We start from the raw sequence: 15753 nt of genomic DNA on the forward strand, positions 1-15753 counted from the left end.
ACTACAATCCCGTCCTCCTGCCTCCCTGTTGACAGTTCTTCGGGCAGTATTTCTTGCCCCTTTATGCATGTGCAGCTTAGAAATGGGGTGATAAAACTGTGGTGTAGTCACGGGAAGAATAATCAATTGGTTCTTGAATGATATTCTGGTTTTTCACCTAACATTTTTTTTTTAAGGTTTTGTTTACTTATTTGACAGTGAGAGAGAGAGAGAACACAAGCAGGGCGAGGGGCAGGCAGAGGCAGAGGGAGAGAAAGAGGGAGAAGCAGGCTCTCTGCCAAGAAAGGATGCAGTACTCGGGCCCAGAACCCCAGGATCATGACCTGAGTTGAAGGCAGATGCCCAACCGACTGAGCCCCCCAGGCGTCCCCCACCTAAACCTTTGAAGTTGACTTCTCCAGATAACACCCCAACCCTCCCCCAAGCCATGTATGTGCATTAACGTTCCTTCTTTGTTTTTGGTGTTTTGATACACCATGCATCATAGCCATGACAGAACATTAACCCGATGCTTGTTTAGAGTGTATTTACGTAACTAAAACTTTTAAAGTGATCGCTTTTTAATTATTAAAAATGAAAAAAAAAACCTCTCTCCTTCTAAAAATGAAATTTATAATATTTCTCAAGTGAGTTTATTTATAGAGGACAGACCCGGAATACAGTATATCATTAGCCCATACAATTATATGTGAAAAGGTTATTCAATCTATTTCAGGCTGATCATACCAAAGCTCTATCTGGCTGGCTCTTTCTAGCTATGACTGTTTTTGCATTTTAGTGAATTAGATAGTTATAGTTAATTTTCCAAAGCCTCTTGATCAAAAATTACATTTTGACCCTAATATTTTTTATGTTTAAGCATCTCATTTCTGCCCCTTATTAATCTTTCCCTCTGTCAAGTCAGTTGCCAGAATTTTATTTTGTCCTCTTTGAGTACCCCATCTGTTTTATATGATTTTCTTTTCTACCAATTTCAATTTTTGCTTTTATCGTCCTCTTACCCTCATAAAAGGGGCTTTTTAATTTGGCAATTCCCAAGAATACTTAGTTAAAAAAAGAAAAAAAAATTGAAATCACTGCATGTTTTAGGATAACTCTGACTAAATTCAGATTGGCTTTGTACTTGATAATTGCTATATTTGGATGAATGAAGTCGTGACAACTCTGAGGCTTGCCCTTTTTTACTTGTCAATTATTTTAGGTTATTTGAAGTAGGAAAGACCCGACCTTTCACCTCTTGTATTCTTTGAACTCTCTACAAATTAGAACCATACATTTAGAAGGACACCTGGCATTTCCTGTTAGTGAATGGTGGTTGTCTTTTAGATTATTTGTAAATCTCATTGTTTTTTCTTTTATCTTACTTTCATCAACACATATTCAGGCAGAAGGCCAGAAAAGTTGTTGGTGTATTTAAGTCTTGGCTTAGGTTTTCCTCCCATTTTAAGACCTAGCCATCCTTGCAATAGGTAATTTCCCCTACGTGTTACTGGACCATGGCTGCATCTGGTTTTATATGCTAAGATTTATTCTGTGGGCTAATGGCCAATAGGTCATAATACATAGGTATGCAATGCTAAATTAGAAAAAAAAATTAAGACATTTTCTTTTAGCATGATGGCATGCCAGATGTGGATTTATCTGCAAGCTGGCCCTGTAGCATCAGAATGGCTTTGACACTACCCTGTATATCCTACTGCTGCTTCCCTTGAGGATGGATTGAGTAGTGAAGTGGGTTTGGTAATGAGTGATCTATTTATTCCATGGAAGTTTATTCCTTCCATATTCTTGGAGATTTGTTAGCCTTGCAATTTGGGATTTGCATAGGGTATGGCATTTTTTCTGGGAGAAGTTGAGAGATGAAAGTGTTTTGTTTTTCTTCTTGATGGAGTGGGGAGGGAGGGTCTTTGTTGCACCTTTAGGAAAGGGAGCTGTTGAAAAATTATGCAGGTGTGTGCTGATATTAGCTGGCATCTCTATGCATTGTGGTACTGAATTACCAGTCTGGCAGCCGAGAGCATGTAATATAGTATGTCTACTGAGGCAGGTGGTGATGGTGGGGTCGTAGTTACTGGAATGCTTTTCTCCCCACTTCTCTTTGCAACATATTATTAGTAAAGGAGCTGAATTTACTCTTGTTTTCCAAAATCCCCTGGAGTTATTCTATTTGAACATGATATTTGGCTTTGTGCAGTTCACTCCTCAATATGCCAGGCCTCCTCCCCTCCTTCCCAAAACAAAACAAAACTTAGGCAAAGCTTGCTTTTCCATTTTGTCAGGGATATTGTATAGCAAGAAAGAGGTTAGTTCATTTGTTAGTTTTGAGGCTCCTCTGTTCCATGACACTGTAGAAATCCTTTGTTCATCCGGATGCTCAAGACTGTAGAAGAGGAAATTTGGTTGAGGCCCAACAAAAAAGGAGGCTCTTTATTTTAACTCACAGGCTAGTAATTCCTAGGAATAAACACACTGTTGAATGTGCATACTTACACATCAGTACAGACATGGATTGCTAGGCTTTTTATATATTTCTGATCAGAGAGATCATTAACACTCTGTTTTCCAGATTCTTTTTAAAGAGTTACCTTGCCAGTATGAACCTGGTAACTGGATTCCCTAACAGATTTGCACCAGATCATAAAATACTCAAAGTAGAAAAAATATAGATAATCTAACAGAGTTCCTTTGCTTTCCCCCATGGGTGATTATTAGCTCATTGCTTGGGGAGATCATGTGAGTGGCCTGAAATTCCTCAGGGACTGAGTGTCCGAAGTCTGTGACATTGTTTTGAGACATCAATTACTTTATCTTTGGAAGTAAATTCTTTCACAAATGCTTTCTCTTTCTTTTCTTTAATTTTTTTTCCTTTTTCACTATCACAAGATTTCATTTTCTAATTTTACATGAAGATTTACATAATTTTAAGAGCCACAAGTTCTTGTGGTGTCTTACCTAGAACCAATTCTACCCCATCGGGTCCTAGATTTGATAAATCCGCAGTACTGATTACAGTCCACTGTCCATTGCTGATTTAGCAAATCTAGGACCCAATAGGGTAGAATTGGTTTTTAAAAAGTTGGTGGGCATTTCATATTATTCTTTTGTTCAAGATCCCATTCTGAAAATATACTTACAACTTAGGGAAGAAAATCTCAATTCCTAGACAAACTTATTTTCTAAACTAAAAAGCATGTGATATTGAGGCAAATAGCAGTATGGAATATCCTTGTAACCTTGTAGGAAAGTGGTGATCATATTTTATTTTGTAGATGAGCTCTGAGCCTTGTACTTGTTTTCCTAATCCTATTGCATGTTTCTGGAAATTCACACTGGCACAAAATACCCAGTTCCACGTGGGCCCCATACGAGGAGTGCTAAGACTGCATGGTGCATGGGAGGGAAATCAGCCTGTGTGTCAAGATGGTCCTTGTTACTGAGTGTGTTTGAGCAACTTTCATCTCCTCTCAGAACCTGGATCCTTCTTCTGTAACTGGAGGGGCTGAACCAAATAATCTCTCAGCTTTTCCTGGTCTAACTTTGTAAGAAAAGCTTAGCCACCGTATCTTAAACTAACACTGCCTTGAAACAAGCAATTCCATAATAGAAACTGAGAACCAAGTCCTTGGCTTACAATGTCAGTTTGGTTTTGTATGGAGACTCAGTCATCGGAGTATGATGTCATTGTAAAAGTATATAGCTTTCCAGAAGTAAGAAAATCTGAGTTCATTCCCACATTGCCTAGATTTCGTTGTACAACCTTTAGAAATCATTTCTTTGGGGGTGACTCGAAGAACTAATAGAGCTTCACTAACTAAATAGAGCTTCATGTTTCGCCTTGTATCCCTCTGCTTTTTCTTCAGAACATATATCACACTTTTAGAAATCATTTAGTTAGTGTCCATGTTCCCTTTAATCCAACTCCCTTAGCCTAAAGGATACTGCTAATTCCCTGGAACTCAGAACAGAGCCTGCCATGAAGTGGGTGTTCAATAAATATTTGTTGAGTTAATGAACCAATTTCATTAAGTTTTACATCTGGAAATTGTGGAGAGAAAAGGGTTTGGACAAGATCTGCTATAATGTTCCTTCTGGGTTCTAACATCTTATTTCTATATTCTCTGTCTTCTAAAACCGTAAGTCTGCGAGAGTTTTATAGGTGCTGCCCGTATTAAATTTATTGATTAAAGTTTTTTATTAGGAAATATTTCAAGCCTACAAAAACAGCAAATAAATTTAAATACCTGAGTTATCTACCAAGATGCTAAAAAATTTCATATTGCTTCAAATATTTTTTAAATTTTTTAACATATATATTTATTTATTTTAAGATTTATTTATTTATTCGAGAAAGAGAAAGAGGGTGTGGGGGGTGGGAAGGGGCAGAGAGGGGGAGGAAGAGAGAATCTCAAGCAGACGCCCTGCTGAGTGTAGAGCCTGATGCAGGACTCGATCTCACGACCCTAAGATCATGACCTGGGCCGAAACCAAGAGTTGGACAATTAACCTACTGAGCTACTCAGGCACCCTTCAAATATTTAGTTTTTTAAATAAAATGTGACAGATAAAGCAAAAGGTCTCCCTCCCTTCTATCTCATTACCCTCTATCCTTCCAACTATTATAATGTAAGAACATGGATAAATGTTGATAATATGGGAAATGAAAATAGATGGCTGAGATTAAATTTTGAGCAGTGTAGCTTAAGTAAATTTTAAGGACACATAATATTGTATTGTATTTACTTATGAATCTATGCACGTATATTTTAAAAAATATATGGAAGTGGATAAGCCAAATCCATTCATTTTGTTAAACAAATGAGTTTAGTAACTTGACATTATTTAGAACTTAGTAATTACTAGCAGATAAATATGAACTATATGATTCATTATAAATGGTTAATATTCAAACTTAAGGAGATTTTTATTATCTGACAACAACTACTTCCTGACCAGGTTAAAATATTATTTTCACAGTGTTCCCCAAATTACTTAAGCTACATTAAATACTCTAATTGGAAGATCTTAGAAATATGAGGCTTCAGTAATAATCATAATACATGTGTTTATGTTGGTCTTTGCAGTTGACTAAGGCTTCCCATAACCATCCATCCTTTTTCTTCTCTACTCTAAAAGATACATACTCTATGTTCCTTTTTTTTTTTTTTTTCTATTTTATGTTGGTGAGAAGTAAAGTGACTACATTAGAGACCCAGGGAATGAGTAGAAAAGGCAGAATTTAAATCTTGTCTCTTGACCCCTAGCTCAGTAACTGTTGATTTCAATTGATGGTGTTGGGTAAGAGTCCTTCTTTAATGCTCTCAGCTTTGAGAACTAACCGCTTTCCTCTTTCACAACAAAGTTGGCTTATTAATCCCAGTGTTACCTCATGTTATTTTATTTACTTTGTCCAGAATTAAAACTAATTATCTTTTCTTTTCTCTATTTGTTGAAGAGTCCACTGACTAAGCCAGGTCTCATTTTACTACTGACTCTTTAGGGAGCCCTAAACTAACTCTCTCATTCATCCTTTGATTTTAGGAAAGGGATAAGCAAATAACTGGCATTATTTTTGCAAGCATCTTTTGTTCCAATGATAAATAGTTCTCAGTCTGTTTCGGTACGTTCATGATGAAAACTAGAACACTAAGTTTTAGTAAGTCCCCAAAATTTCCTCTATCATTCCACCCTTTCGGTTATTTAGATTGCCCAAGTTTGGGCCCTCCTCATTTCTTTCCTGAACACTTCCTGATAGGTCTCCTTTCTCTTACTCCGTTCCAGTCTTGCCTCTACCAGCTTTGCTTTATTTAATACATAGAAGCGGTTAGGTCTTTCCCCTGCTTTGCAATCCTTTAGTGATTCTTCTTTGCCTGTTGGTAGAGTCCAAGTGTTTCTTGTGATATCCAAGGCTCCTCAGAATCTGGTAGCTGCCTTCCTAGCTTAGCCTCATTGCTTTCTGCTCTGCCCCTCACCCTCCTGCCCTTCCCCCTCCCACCCTGCCCCCACCTATATTTCAGCCATAGTTAAAGCCTATCTGCTTGGGTGCCTGGGTGGCTCAGTCATTAAGCATCTGCCTTTGGCTCAGGGTGTGATCTTGGCATTCTGGGATCGAGCCCCGCATCAGGCTCCTCCACTGCGAGCCTGCTTCTTCCTCTCCCACTCCCCCTACCTGTGCTCCCTCTCACTCTGGCTGTCTCTCTCTCTGTCAAATAAATTAATAAAATCTTTAAAAATAATAATAATAATAATTTAAAAAAATAAAGCCTATCTGCTTATATTCATGATGTTCCCTATCTGTGGAAAGCTTGTCTGTGGAAAACTCTCCCATTCTCGTGTTCTTGGGTACACCATCTAGTTGGTGAATAACTTGCCTTTAACTTTACCACTGTGAAATCTTTCTTCTCCAGTGGAATGTGTTTGCTTTTCTCTTTCTCTCGCATCTCCAACCAATCTGTTAGCATGTCTGGTTAAAATATATCCAGAAACCAACTGCTTCTTGCCAACTCTACCTCTGGTCTAAGCCACTCTCATTTTTTACTTAGATCGTTTGCAGTAGGTTCCCTACTGATCAATCCATTTCCGTTTTTGATCTATGAAGTCTGTTTTTCACATAACAACCAAAATATTATTAAAGTGGAAATCAGATCATGTCACCTTCTCAGGCCTCTCCAACGGCTTCTTAGCTCACACCAAGGAAAGCTGCAGTCTGTTCCTGGCCTGTAAAACCTTATATGATCTGGGTCTTTTATGTGGTCTGATTCAGATCTTATCCCTTACCACTGTAGCCTTTGCTCACTGGTCTCCTTGATAGACATACTTATCCCAGGACCTTAGTACTTGCTGTCTCCAGTAACTGAAATATTATTTCCCTAGATGTATGCATGGCTTACTGCTGTACTTCCTTCAAATCTTTCTTTAAATATCAATTTATCAAAAAATCTTTCCCTGATATCCCTTGATAAAATAATATCGCCCTCACACCACACTCCCCAACTCTTGTCTCTTGACTCTCTATCTCCTTTAATTTTACCCCGACTTCATTTTCTTCATAGCACTTATCACCGTCTGACATAGTATTTATTTGTTTATTCTAGAATATTTAGAGCATGGACCTTGCTTTTCTTTATTTCTGAATTTCCATACCTAAAACAGAGCCTTGAATATGATACTTGCTCAAAAATGGGAAATTTATTAACAAGTAATTTATTCCTCTCTCCTCTATAATCCCATTTATGTTGTACATGCCTCTGCTCTACACAGTATATTTCTGTTGTTTGTGTGTTTTGTTCTGGCTCTAAACTGAGCAACTTGAAGGTAAGACTGAGTAAGCATTTCTTTCCATTTATTTTATATTTCAAAGACTGGCATCCACAGTAAGAATACATGAATTCCTGCATTCCAGGGTTTTTAATCTTGTTTCTCTCTCTTCCTTGTACAGAACCAGTTACCTGACATTGTGTAGTATGTGCTTAGTAAATGTGTCTACTATAGATTCTAATATAGATTCTAATATAGAATCTTAACTTCCCACCAGAATATTATGAATTACAGAAAAATGCTTAACTAAATTGGGCACTCAGGATATTGATAGCACCCGTTACCAATTTTTATTTTTTTTAAAGGCTTATGGAACCAAATTGAAAGTTGTCAAAGAGACATGAGGGATGCAAATACTAGCTCTAGCTATATCTTGTTATGTTCACGGAAAACTACAAAAGCAATTAGAGACCTATGTCAAAAAACAACGACAACCAAAATGAAGAAGAAGAAGGAGAAGAAAAAGAAAGTAAAAGAACTAAATATAAGGGAACATCATTTTAATGAATCAAAGGAAGCAAAAGCATCCTAGCCAAAAAAAAAAAAAAAAAGTTCAGAAGATTGCTTCAGTACAAAAAATAAAACAGAAGCACTATAAAGCTAGAAGAAAATAATATACCTAGAACAGCAGATTCTGATGACTGGATAAGGTAAAAAGGGAGATGAAGTAGATAAGGAGCATTTGAAATGCAATAGAAGAATTACAGTTATTTGTAGTAGAACAGAACTAACTCTAGAAAACCGTACATATGATATGGAAAACGACCTTGACAAGCTTTCCCAGAATGCAGACAAAAGGAATAAATGCTAACAGTTAGTGTTTGAGTATATAAAATGTATGATAGAGAATGCAGATCAAAATGTTTCTGAAAATTAGTTAAGAGTAGAAGAAACAAAAATGTAAGTAAAACAAGAAAAGAAAAATTATATTGAGTTGTGTTCAAGCATATAAATTGAAAGAGCTCACCAATCCACAAATAATTTCAAGAAAAAAAAATTAGAAATATTCTCACTTTTTTTGAAACAAAATAAAGAAGGAAACAAAATCCTGCAAGGAACTAGGGAGAAATAAGCACCTTACCTACTTTAAGGGAAGAAAATTCAAATTGACTTTGGACTTCTCTATAACCTTAAAATATGCATTGACTCAATTATCCAGTTTCAAGGGATCCAACTAAAACTAATTTACATACTAAGGATTTGTGAATTAAAATATATTCTGCAGTGTTATTTTTAATATTTTAAAATTAGAGTAAAATTCATACTCTATAAGAAAAGCATGATTAAGTAAATCATGGCATATCTCTTTAATAGTATAATTTGCAAAAACTTAAAATTATATTTTTAAATAGAACACACTCATGATAACACACTCATGATAAATAAAAAGGATAATACCAAAATGTTTGTTATGTTCCAGTTTGTATAAGGTGTGTGTGTTTGTGAGAGAGTGTTTGTGTGTATGTATGTGTTTATATGCATAAGAATAAGTCTAAAATGTTAATGGTATATATCTCTGGGTAGGGGAAATACGTTATATATTTCCTTTGTTTTCCAGAATTTCTATGTGCATGTGTTGTATAATTATGAAAAAACAGACAACTTTATGGAAAAGGAGACGTTGAAAAGAAGTTTATAAGTTTTTAATCCTTCGTAACTGCCTCTAATAGAGACAGCACTATAGGGAGAGATACGTTATATCTTCAAACGTAAAGGTTGGAATGTATAATGTCCACCCAAAGAGCTGCTGGAAATTCAATGCAATGGACTTGCATCACCAAAGAAGTTCTTAGATATAGGAGATTCTCTTTTCAGATATAGAATCAACTGGCTTCTTCCTTTGATACCTGTAAGTAGAAAAAAACCTAGCTAGAGATAAAAATAACCTTAGAACAGCAATAAAAAAAAAATCCATTTAGAATGATAAGAAAATGGTACAAAGGGGAAATAAGTTAAAACCAGAAACAGAACCCATTAAATAAGCGTAGGTCTTAGAGAAAGAATTGTTTTTCTCAGGAATGTAAATGTGGTCCCTTATTATATTGGATATGAAGACTAACCAAACCTCCAAAAGAAATGCTTCAGGTGTTCCTCCATATGAAGAATATATTAAAATATTATGGATATAGCTAAAGGGGTGCTTCAGAGGCACCTTTGTAGAATGTAGAATGCTTATATTAGAGAAGCATAAAGGTCTAAAATCAATGATCTAGAATATCAATTTAAAAAATAAAAATAATTCAATGGCAAATTGAACCATAGTTCAAAAAAAGTCATGCATATCGGAAAGGAAGGAATAAAACTGTCTTTACTCACAGTTAACATAATCATCTATGTAGAAAATCATAAGATAGGTGCAAAAAGCTACCAGAACTAGTAAGTTTAGCTGGGTGACAGGATGCATAGTCAATATACAAAGATCAATTATGTTTTTATATACTAGAAAAATAAAATTAGAAATTAAAAATTTTGAAGTTTAAATAATTTTTAAAATTTAAATTTAAAGTTTAAACAATTTTTAAATATTTGCAAGATTTGCACACTAAAAACTATGAGACATTCTTGAGAGAAATGAAAAGTTCCTAATTGGAGATATATACCATGTTCATAGATTAAAATACATAATATTGCTAGTATATCAGTTCTTTTCAAGATCACCTATATATTCAAAATAATTTCATCCAAAATTCTACCAAGAATTCCGTGGTAATCAGCAAGTTGCTTATAGATTTTAAATGGCATTTCAGAGGACCTAAAAGAGCCAAAACAATTTTGAAAGAGAACAAAATTGGAGGATGCAGGTTCCCTGATTTGAGACTTCCCATAAAACTGGAGTAATCCAAACAGCGTGACACTGATGTATGAATAGACATATAGGTCAATAGAAAAGGGCAGTGTCCACATAAAGATATGAACACTTGTGGTCAATTAATTTTCAAAAAAAATTCTAAGGCAATTGAACAGAGGAAAAAGATCAAGATAAACTTTTCAACAAGCGTTGCTGGAACAACTGGATAGCTGTTAAAAAGAAGAGGACAAGGAGGAGGAGAATCGACTCAACATAGATTAGGACTAAGTGCAAGAGCTACGACTATAAATCTTTTACACGCAAATATGCAAAATCCTTCTGACGTTGGATTAGACCAAGATTGCTTAGGACACAGCAAGCATAAGCCTTAAAGGCAATATACTGATAATTTCTCAAAATTAACTGTTTTGGAAAAGCCCACAAAATGGGTAAAAAAGACAAGCTGCAGACTGGGAGAAAATCTATTTTAAAATATGTATCTGATAAAGGACTTTTATCTAGGCTCTATAAAGAACTCTTTCAACTCAAGAAAACAAGCAACCCAATTTTAAAAGATTAAAATTTAAAATGTTTGAAAGATTTGAACAAACCCTTCAAAAAAGAATAGTGAATAAGTATATGAAATAATATAAATGAATATAAATGTATTTATATTTTTAATTAAATATTTTAATTTCTTTGAATATAAATATAAATATATTTTATTTTTAATTTTTATTATGTAAAATATTATATAAAAATCTGATGTATATGAAATAAGTGTATAAAAAGATACTCCACATCATTAATCATCAGGGAAATGCCAATTTAAACCATAGAACCATTACATGCCTGCTACAATGGCATTAAAACTGACACTAGCAAGTGCTGACAAGGATGTGAACCCTCATCCATTGCTAGCGATGATGTAAGGTGGCACACCTTCTCTGTAGAACAGCTTGGCAATTGCTTATAAAGCTAAGCATACTCTTCCCGAGCAATCATACTTGGAGGTCCCTGTCTGGAAAAATGAAAACATATGTCCTTACTAAGATTTATATATGAATGTTCACAAGAGTTGTATTCATAGTAAATACAGAGTGGAAATAGTTGATGAGTAGATAAATAATGGAATTCCACTAAATAATAACGTGGAATACTGATACATGCAAAAACATGGATGAGCCTCGAAAACATTATGCCGAATGAAAGAAGCTGAGCACGTAAGATCATGTACTGTATTGTTCCATCTCTAGAAAATTCTAAAATCGTGCAGTGAGAGAAAGCAGGTAAACGGTTGTCTAGGAAGGGGTCAGGAAGAGGATTAGCTGTAAAAGTGGCAAAAGATAATCTTGACGACAGGGCTGGGAGAGGAGGTTATACAACTGTGTATGTTTGTCAAAAGTCATCAACTTGTATACTTAAAAAGTGGTGTAATTATAGTAAACTCTACCTCAAAGCTGATTGAAACAAAACAAAAAATACATACCCCCCCAAAAATTAGACCTTAGAAATAAAGAGTCTCAAGTCAATGTTGGGACTGTTTAGAGGTAGATTTTAGAAGTCCCAGAGAAAAAGAGAGAAACATTAAAAGGAGCCAGATGTGTTTCACTTTTCACCATGTGCCAACTTGAATTGCCAGTGTATTCTAAAATGTTGGCATAAATCAGATTGCCATTCTTTGTGATCCTGCAGAAGACTGGAAAATTGGTAGAGATAGTGGCCATTTGGTAGAGGATAAGGGAAGTGGGGAAGTCGAAAGAATTACGAATATCCCATAGGCCGGGGAGCCTGAATTTAGTGCTGGAAAAATATTAAACATCAGCACAGACTGAACACGCAGCCAGTGAAGGAAATATAGCAGCAGAAGCTTGGCTTTTAAAGAACCGAGCATGCCAGGCCACTTCAGCCCCCCTAGTTACAGAGCAGCAGACCTGTTAGCAATGATCAAAATAGATCTTGGCCCTGGTCAGATATTTCGGTTTAGTCAATATGAAACTTTCATCATTAAAATTGGAAAATGTGGTCTACAGTACTAGATGCAGTCCTAGCCGAGAGGGGGATATCTAGATTTGTCCGAGCTTGGTGTGGAGAACGGAGAAATAAACTGAGTCATTCCAGACAGGGAGTGGCATGATTGAATTGAGGGTGAAGCATATACGGTGTGTTGGAGGTGCTAAGAGGTTTGCATGGGTAGAACGTGCAGTGGGAAGTGAGTGTGTTTGGGGGGTGAGGGGAGGGAAAGAGAAATAGATGGGGTCAGACCACAAAGGGCCTTAACAAACCATGTTCCGGAAAGATCAGGGCCTTGTGCATGACTTGCCCTGAGCTGTAATCGAACCGCTGGTACTGGACTCCAAGGTTGGCTTCCTCCTAGCCCAGGATTTTTTCAGTTCCATCACTTGCTGCCACTCTCTGCAATTAAATGAGCCAACATGATTACACTGAGAAATAAATAAGGAGGAATTGTTGATGGTGAGTCAACCACTTTTGAGCTTGTTTTAATGTTGGAGAAGATGGTATACCTTTAAAGTTGATTCAGAGTATAGCCATGCTGTTGGGAATTAGAAAAAGGTAAAAGTGCACAGATTTGCACCAGGGAGTCAAGAGAAATCGAGACAAGGGACTGTTGTTACAGGGCTGGGATTAGCACCCTCCTATACTGGTTGCTAACCAGCTCTTCTCTGTGACCGCAGGCAAGTCCTGTGTGCCTCAGCTTTCTTATCTATAAAATGGGGATAATAGTGCTGGTTCTTTATCTGTTATCTGCAATTCTGAGATCCAAAGAGCTCTGAAAACCGAAAGTTGGTTTGGTTTGGTTTTAATTTCATGAAGTTTGTGATGGACTCATTTGGTGGTGAAATCTGGCCTGAACTTTGAAGCTCTAAAGTCATTTCCCAGTTGGTGTGAATAGTCATGAATTCTGAAGAAACATTAACATTCGATTCTGAGGTGCTGACCTAAATCCTGCGGGAGGTGTTTATTATATATGTTATATGAACTCTACTCCTTTTCTAAAATCAAAACGATTCTGGATTCTAAAATATCTGGCCCCAGGGGTTTCAGATAAGAGACTGTATCCCTGTAATACCTTCCTCATGGGGTTGTGTGAGGATTGTGAGGATTCCATTTCTGACAGAACTCAGGAAAAGGTAAAGCCATTATTATTTACCATTATTCGGACTCAGAAATGAGATTCCCCTCTCCTATCCCTGAGAATGAGTGAGAGTAACAGCTGATGACGCCTATGTTTGTTTTTAGTACTTCTACATTTTTGTCTGTCAAGTTTGATTGATAGTGTATCAATTATTGAAATAAGATGTGTTTTTTTTTCTTTGAACTGTACTACTCTGAACACTAATCTTTTTTTTTTTTTTTTTTTTTTGCCAATCTTGACATACTTGGGTAGGTGCCTTATTTGCCTTCAGGTGACAACCTTATATTTCAGTAATTTTTCCTGAGGTAGATCTTATGAAACTCACGCTTAGGTTATATATCTTCTAACTAAAACACAAATGGTTATGCTTATTTTCTGAGCATTCTCAGTAAAAGTGAGTTCTTAACATGTCTTAAGGCAGTGTTTTTGCTTGTAAAGTCATTGGTTAAAAACACTAGCACAAAAATAGTCTTCTAGTTTTCGTTCATTGATTCCTGAGTAGAATTTTACTTTTGTGGTTGATTTTTGGCATGCTCCCTGTTTCCTCAAGCTATATAAAACCCGTTTGCTGTGTCTAATCCTTGACCTGTGGGCATGGAGAGCTGATTATGCAACGCACTCCTAGCATTAGGAAATTTTTAACAAAATTTAACATACTAAAAGGCTTGGGATAAAAAGAAGGATTAAATAAAATATTTCAAAAGGAAGAAATAAAGCAATTATTTTTAAATGCACTTTTTAGTCAGACATTTGCCTTTAGTCAGAGTTGGGTTGAAACATACCAATAATAAATCTTTTTGCCACTTGGCTCCTGGTCCCTAGTGTCTTTCCCCTGGAAGACTGTTGCTGCCAATTTAGGATTGCAACCTGTGTGTGCGTGCGTGCGTGTGTGTGTGTGTTTACCTTTGTTTGGGTAAGTGTTACTAGGTGCCCCACTCTTGGCTGGCAGTGCTGGTGCCTGGTGGTTTCACTGCAGCAGCAGAATGAGGAAGAATGCAGTGATGGGGCATTGGCCCAGAGAACAGGGATGCTAACAGTTAATAGAATGGAAAGATTAGAACGGAGACTTTCTACATTGTTCAGAGATGGAGGGGAAGAAACGCAGGATAGGACTTTTTTCTTCTATTTGGTTCTAGGTCTCATGTTTTTTCCCCCTATTTTGCCATTTCTACAACCAACCAACCCACGAATCACCGAATTTCCTCTCCCTCAGAAGGAAGTGTGGGGAATAGAAGTTTCAGTCGCTTATGAGTGAAGAGATCCGTATCTTGATGGCTTTTGCCATCATGATTTGTGCCATTGCAACAGCCAGTCCTTTTCATGAGAATATAGGACCAAATGGCCCCTTTCAGCTTTTCCACTGTCTTAGGCTGTGGCATGAGAATATAAATGCAACAGTTTGGGAGAACTTTTGCTTTGACGTTTTCTGGCTGGTTGACCTTGGGTAAAATCTCTTTACTCTGCCAGATAGTGCATCTTAATTTTTTCCCCATAAATCGTATTTCTTATGAGTCTCTCTAGAGTATTGTAAGGGCAGGATAAATTATAATCTGTTTAATATCACTCAATATATGAGAACATTGTTGTTTTCCACTTAGGTTCTGGGATTCTATAAAGCTGTTCATGGTATGAATTATTTAAACCCCTCTGAGACTCAATTTTTTCATCCTAATGAGAAGATACCAGAAAATAATGACATAAATGTGTTTTGATAAATCTGAACTCTTTTATTGACAGGATTTTATTGAAAGTAGGAAAATAAGATGAATTCGATTAGTGAATATATCTCCTTCTGATAAGATTGCTTGCTGTCATCGTCAGGCATGTAGTAGCCAGTCGTAATCGTACACCTATAGAAAGTGGACCTGTTTTCCTTGCTCTGATTTGGCATGTAACAATATCCCCTATTGGTTCTTTCCTCCCGCTACCATCGGCCCATCTCTAAGCAGTATTCCACTGAACTGAAGAAACTATACTGCCAAATTGCAAAGACATGTCCCATCCAGATCAAGGTGATGACCCCACCTCCGCAGGGCGCTGTCATCCGTGCCATGCCTGTCTACAAGAAAGCCGAGCATGTCACCGAAGTGGTAAAACGGTGCCCCAACCATGAGCTGAGCCGTGAATTCAATGAGGGTAAGGATTGGGATCTGGGGCTGTTCAGCTAAGCTCCTGAAAAATAGACATCCTGTGGAGATTTTTCTTTGGGGTCCATCTATTTGGTTCCAAATTCTGCAGTCTGAGGACAGCTCAGTCTACCTTTCTAACAAACTGTCTGAGAATAATGATAAATACATTTATGGCTCCATACCAATTGGACCGTTCGTAATTTAATATCGGTAATTACGAGGTGACCTGAACTTGCCTCTTCACTCCCTACTGCTTCCTTCCTTTTTCTTTTTTCTTTTTTTAAATGAGAGCGTGTAGGAGGGACAACCTGACATCAGACCTGTTCAGCCCAGGAGAGGGTAACCTTCAGCTTTAGAGCCTTTCC

At 36.7% G+C, this 15753-nt stretch overlaps 1 protein-coding gene across 5 annotated transcripts in view; it reads left to right on the forward strand.

Moving 5' to 3' along the window:
- TP63 (tumor protein p63) overlaps positions 1 to 15753 on the forward strand; it is a 222124-nt gene that overhangs the window by 175120 nt on the left and 31251 nt on the right. For all 5 annotated transcript variants that reach the window (XM_087861513.1, XM_045811257.2, XM_045811256.2 and 2 more), the window contains exon 5: positions 15209 to 15395. In XM_087861513.1, the coding sequence (XP_087717639.1) occupies positions 15209 to 15395 (187 nt within the window). The remainder of the gene's footprint in view (positions 1 to 15208; positions 15396 to 15753) is intronic.

Source organism: Ursus americanus, chromosome 4 (genome assembly GCF_024610735.1).
Source record: "Ursus americanus isolate L20-20 chromosome 4, mUrsAme1.1.p, whole genome shotgun sequence".
Lineage (NCBI taxonomy): Eukaryota > Metazoa > Chordata > Mammalia > Carnivora > Ursidae > Ursus > Ursus americanus.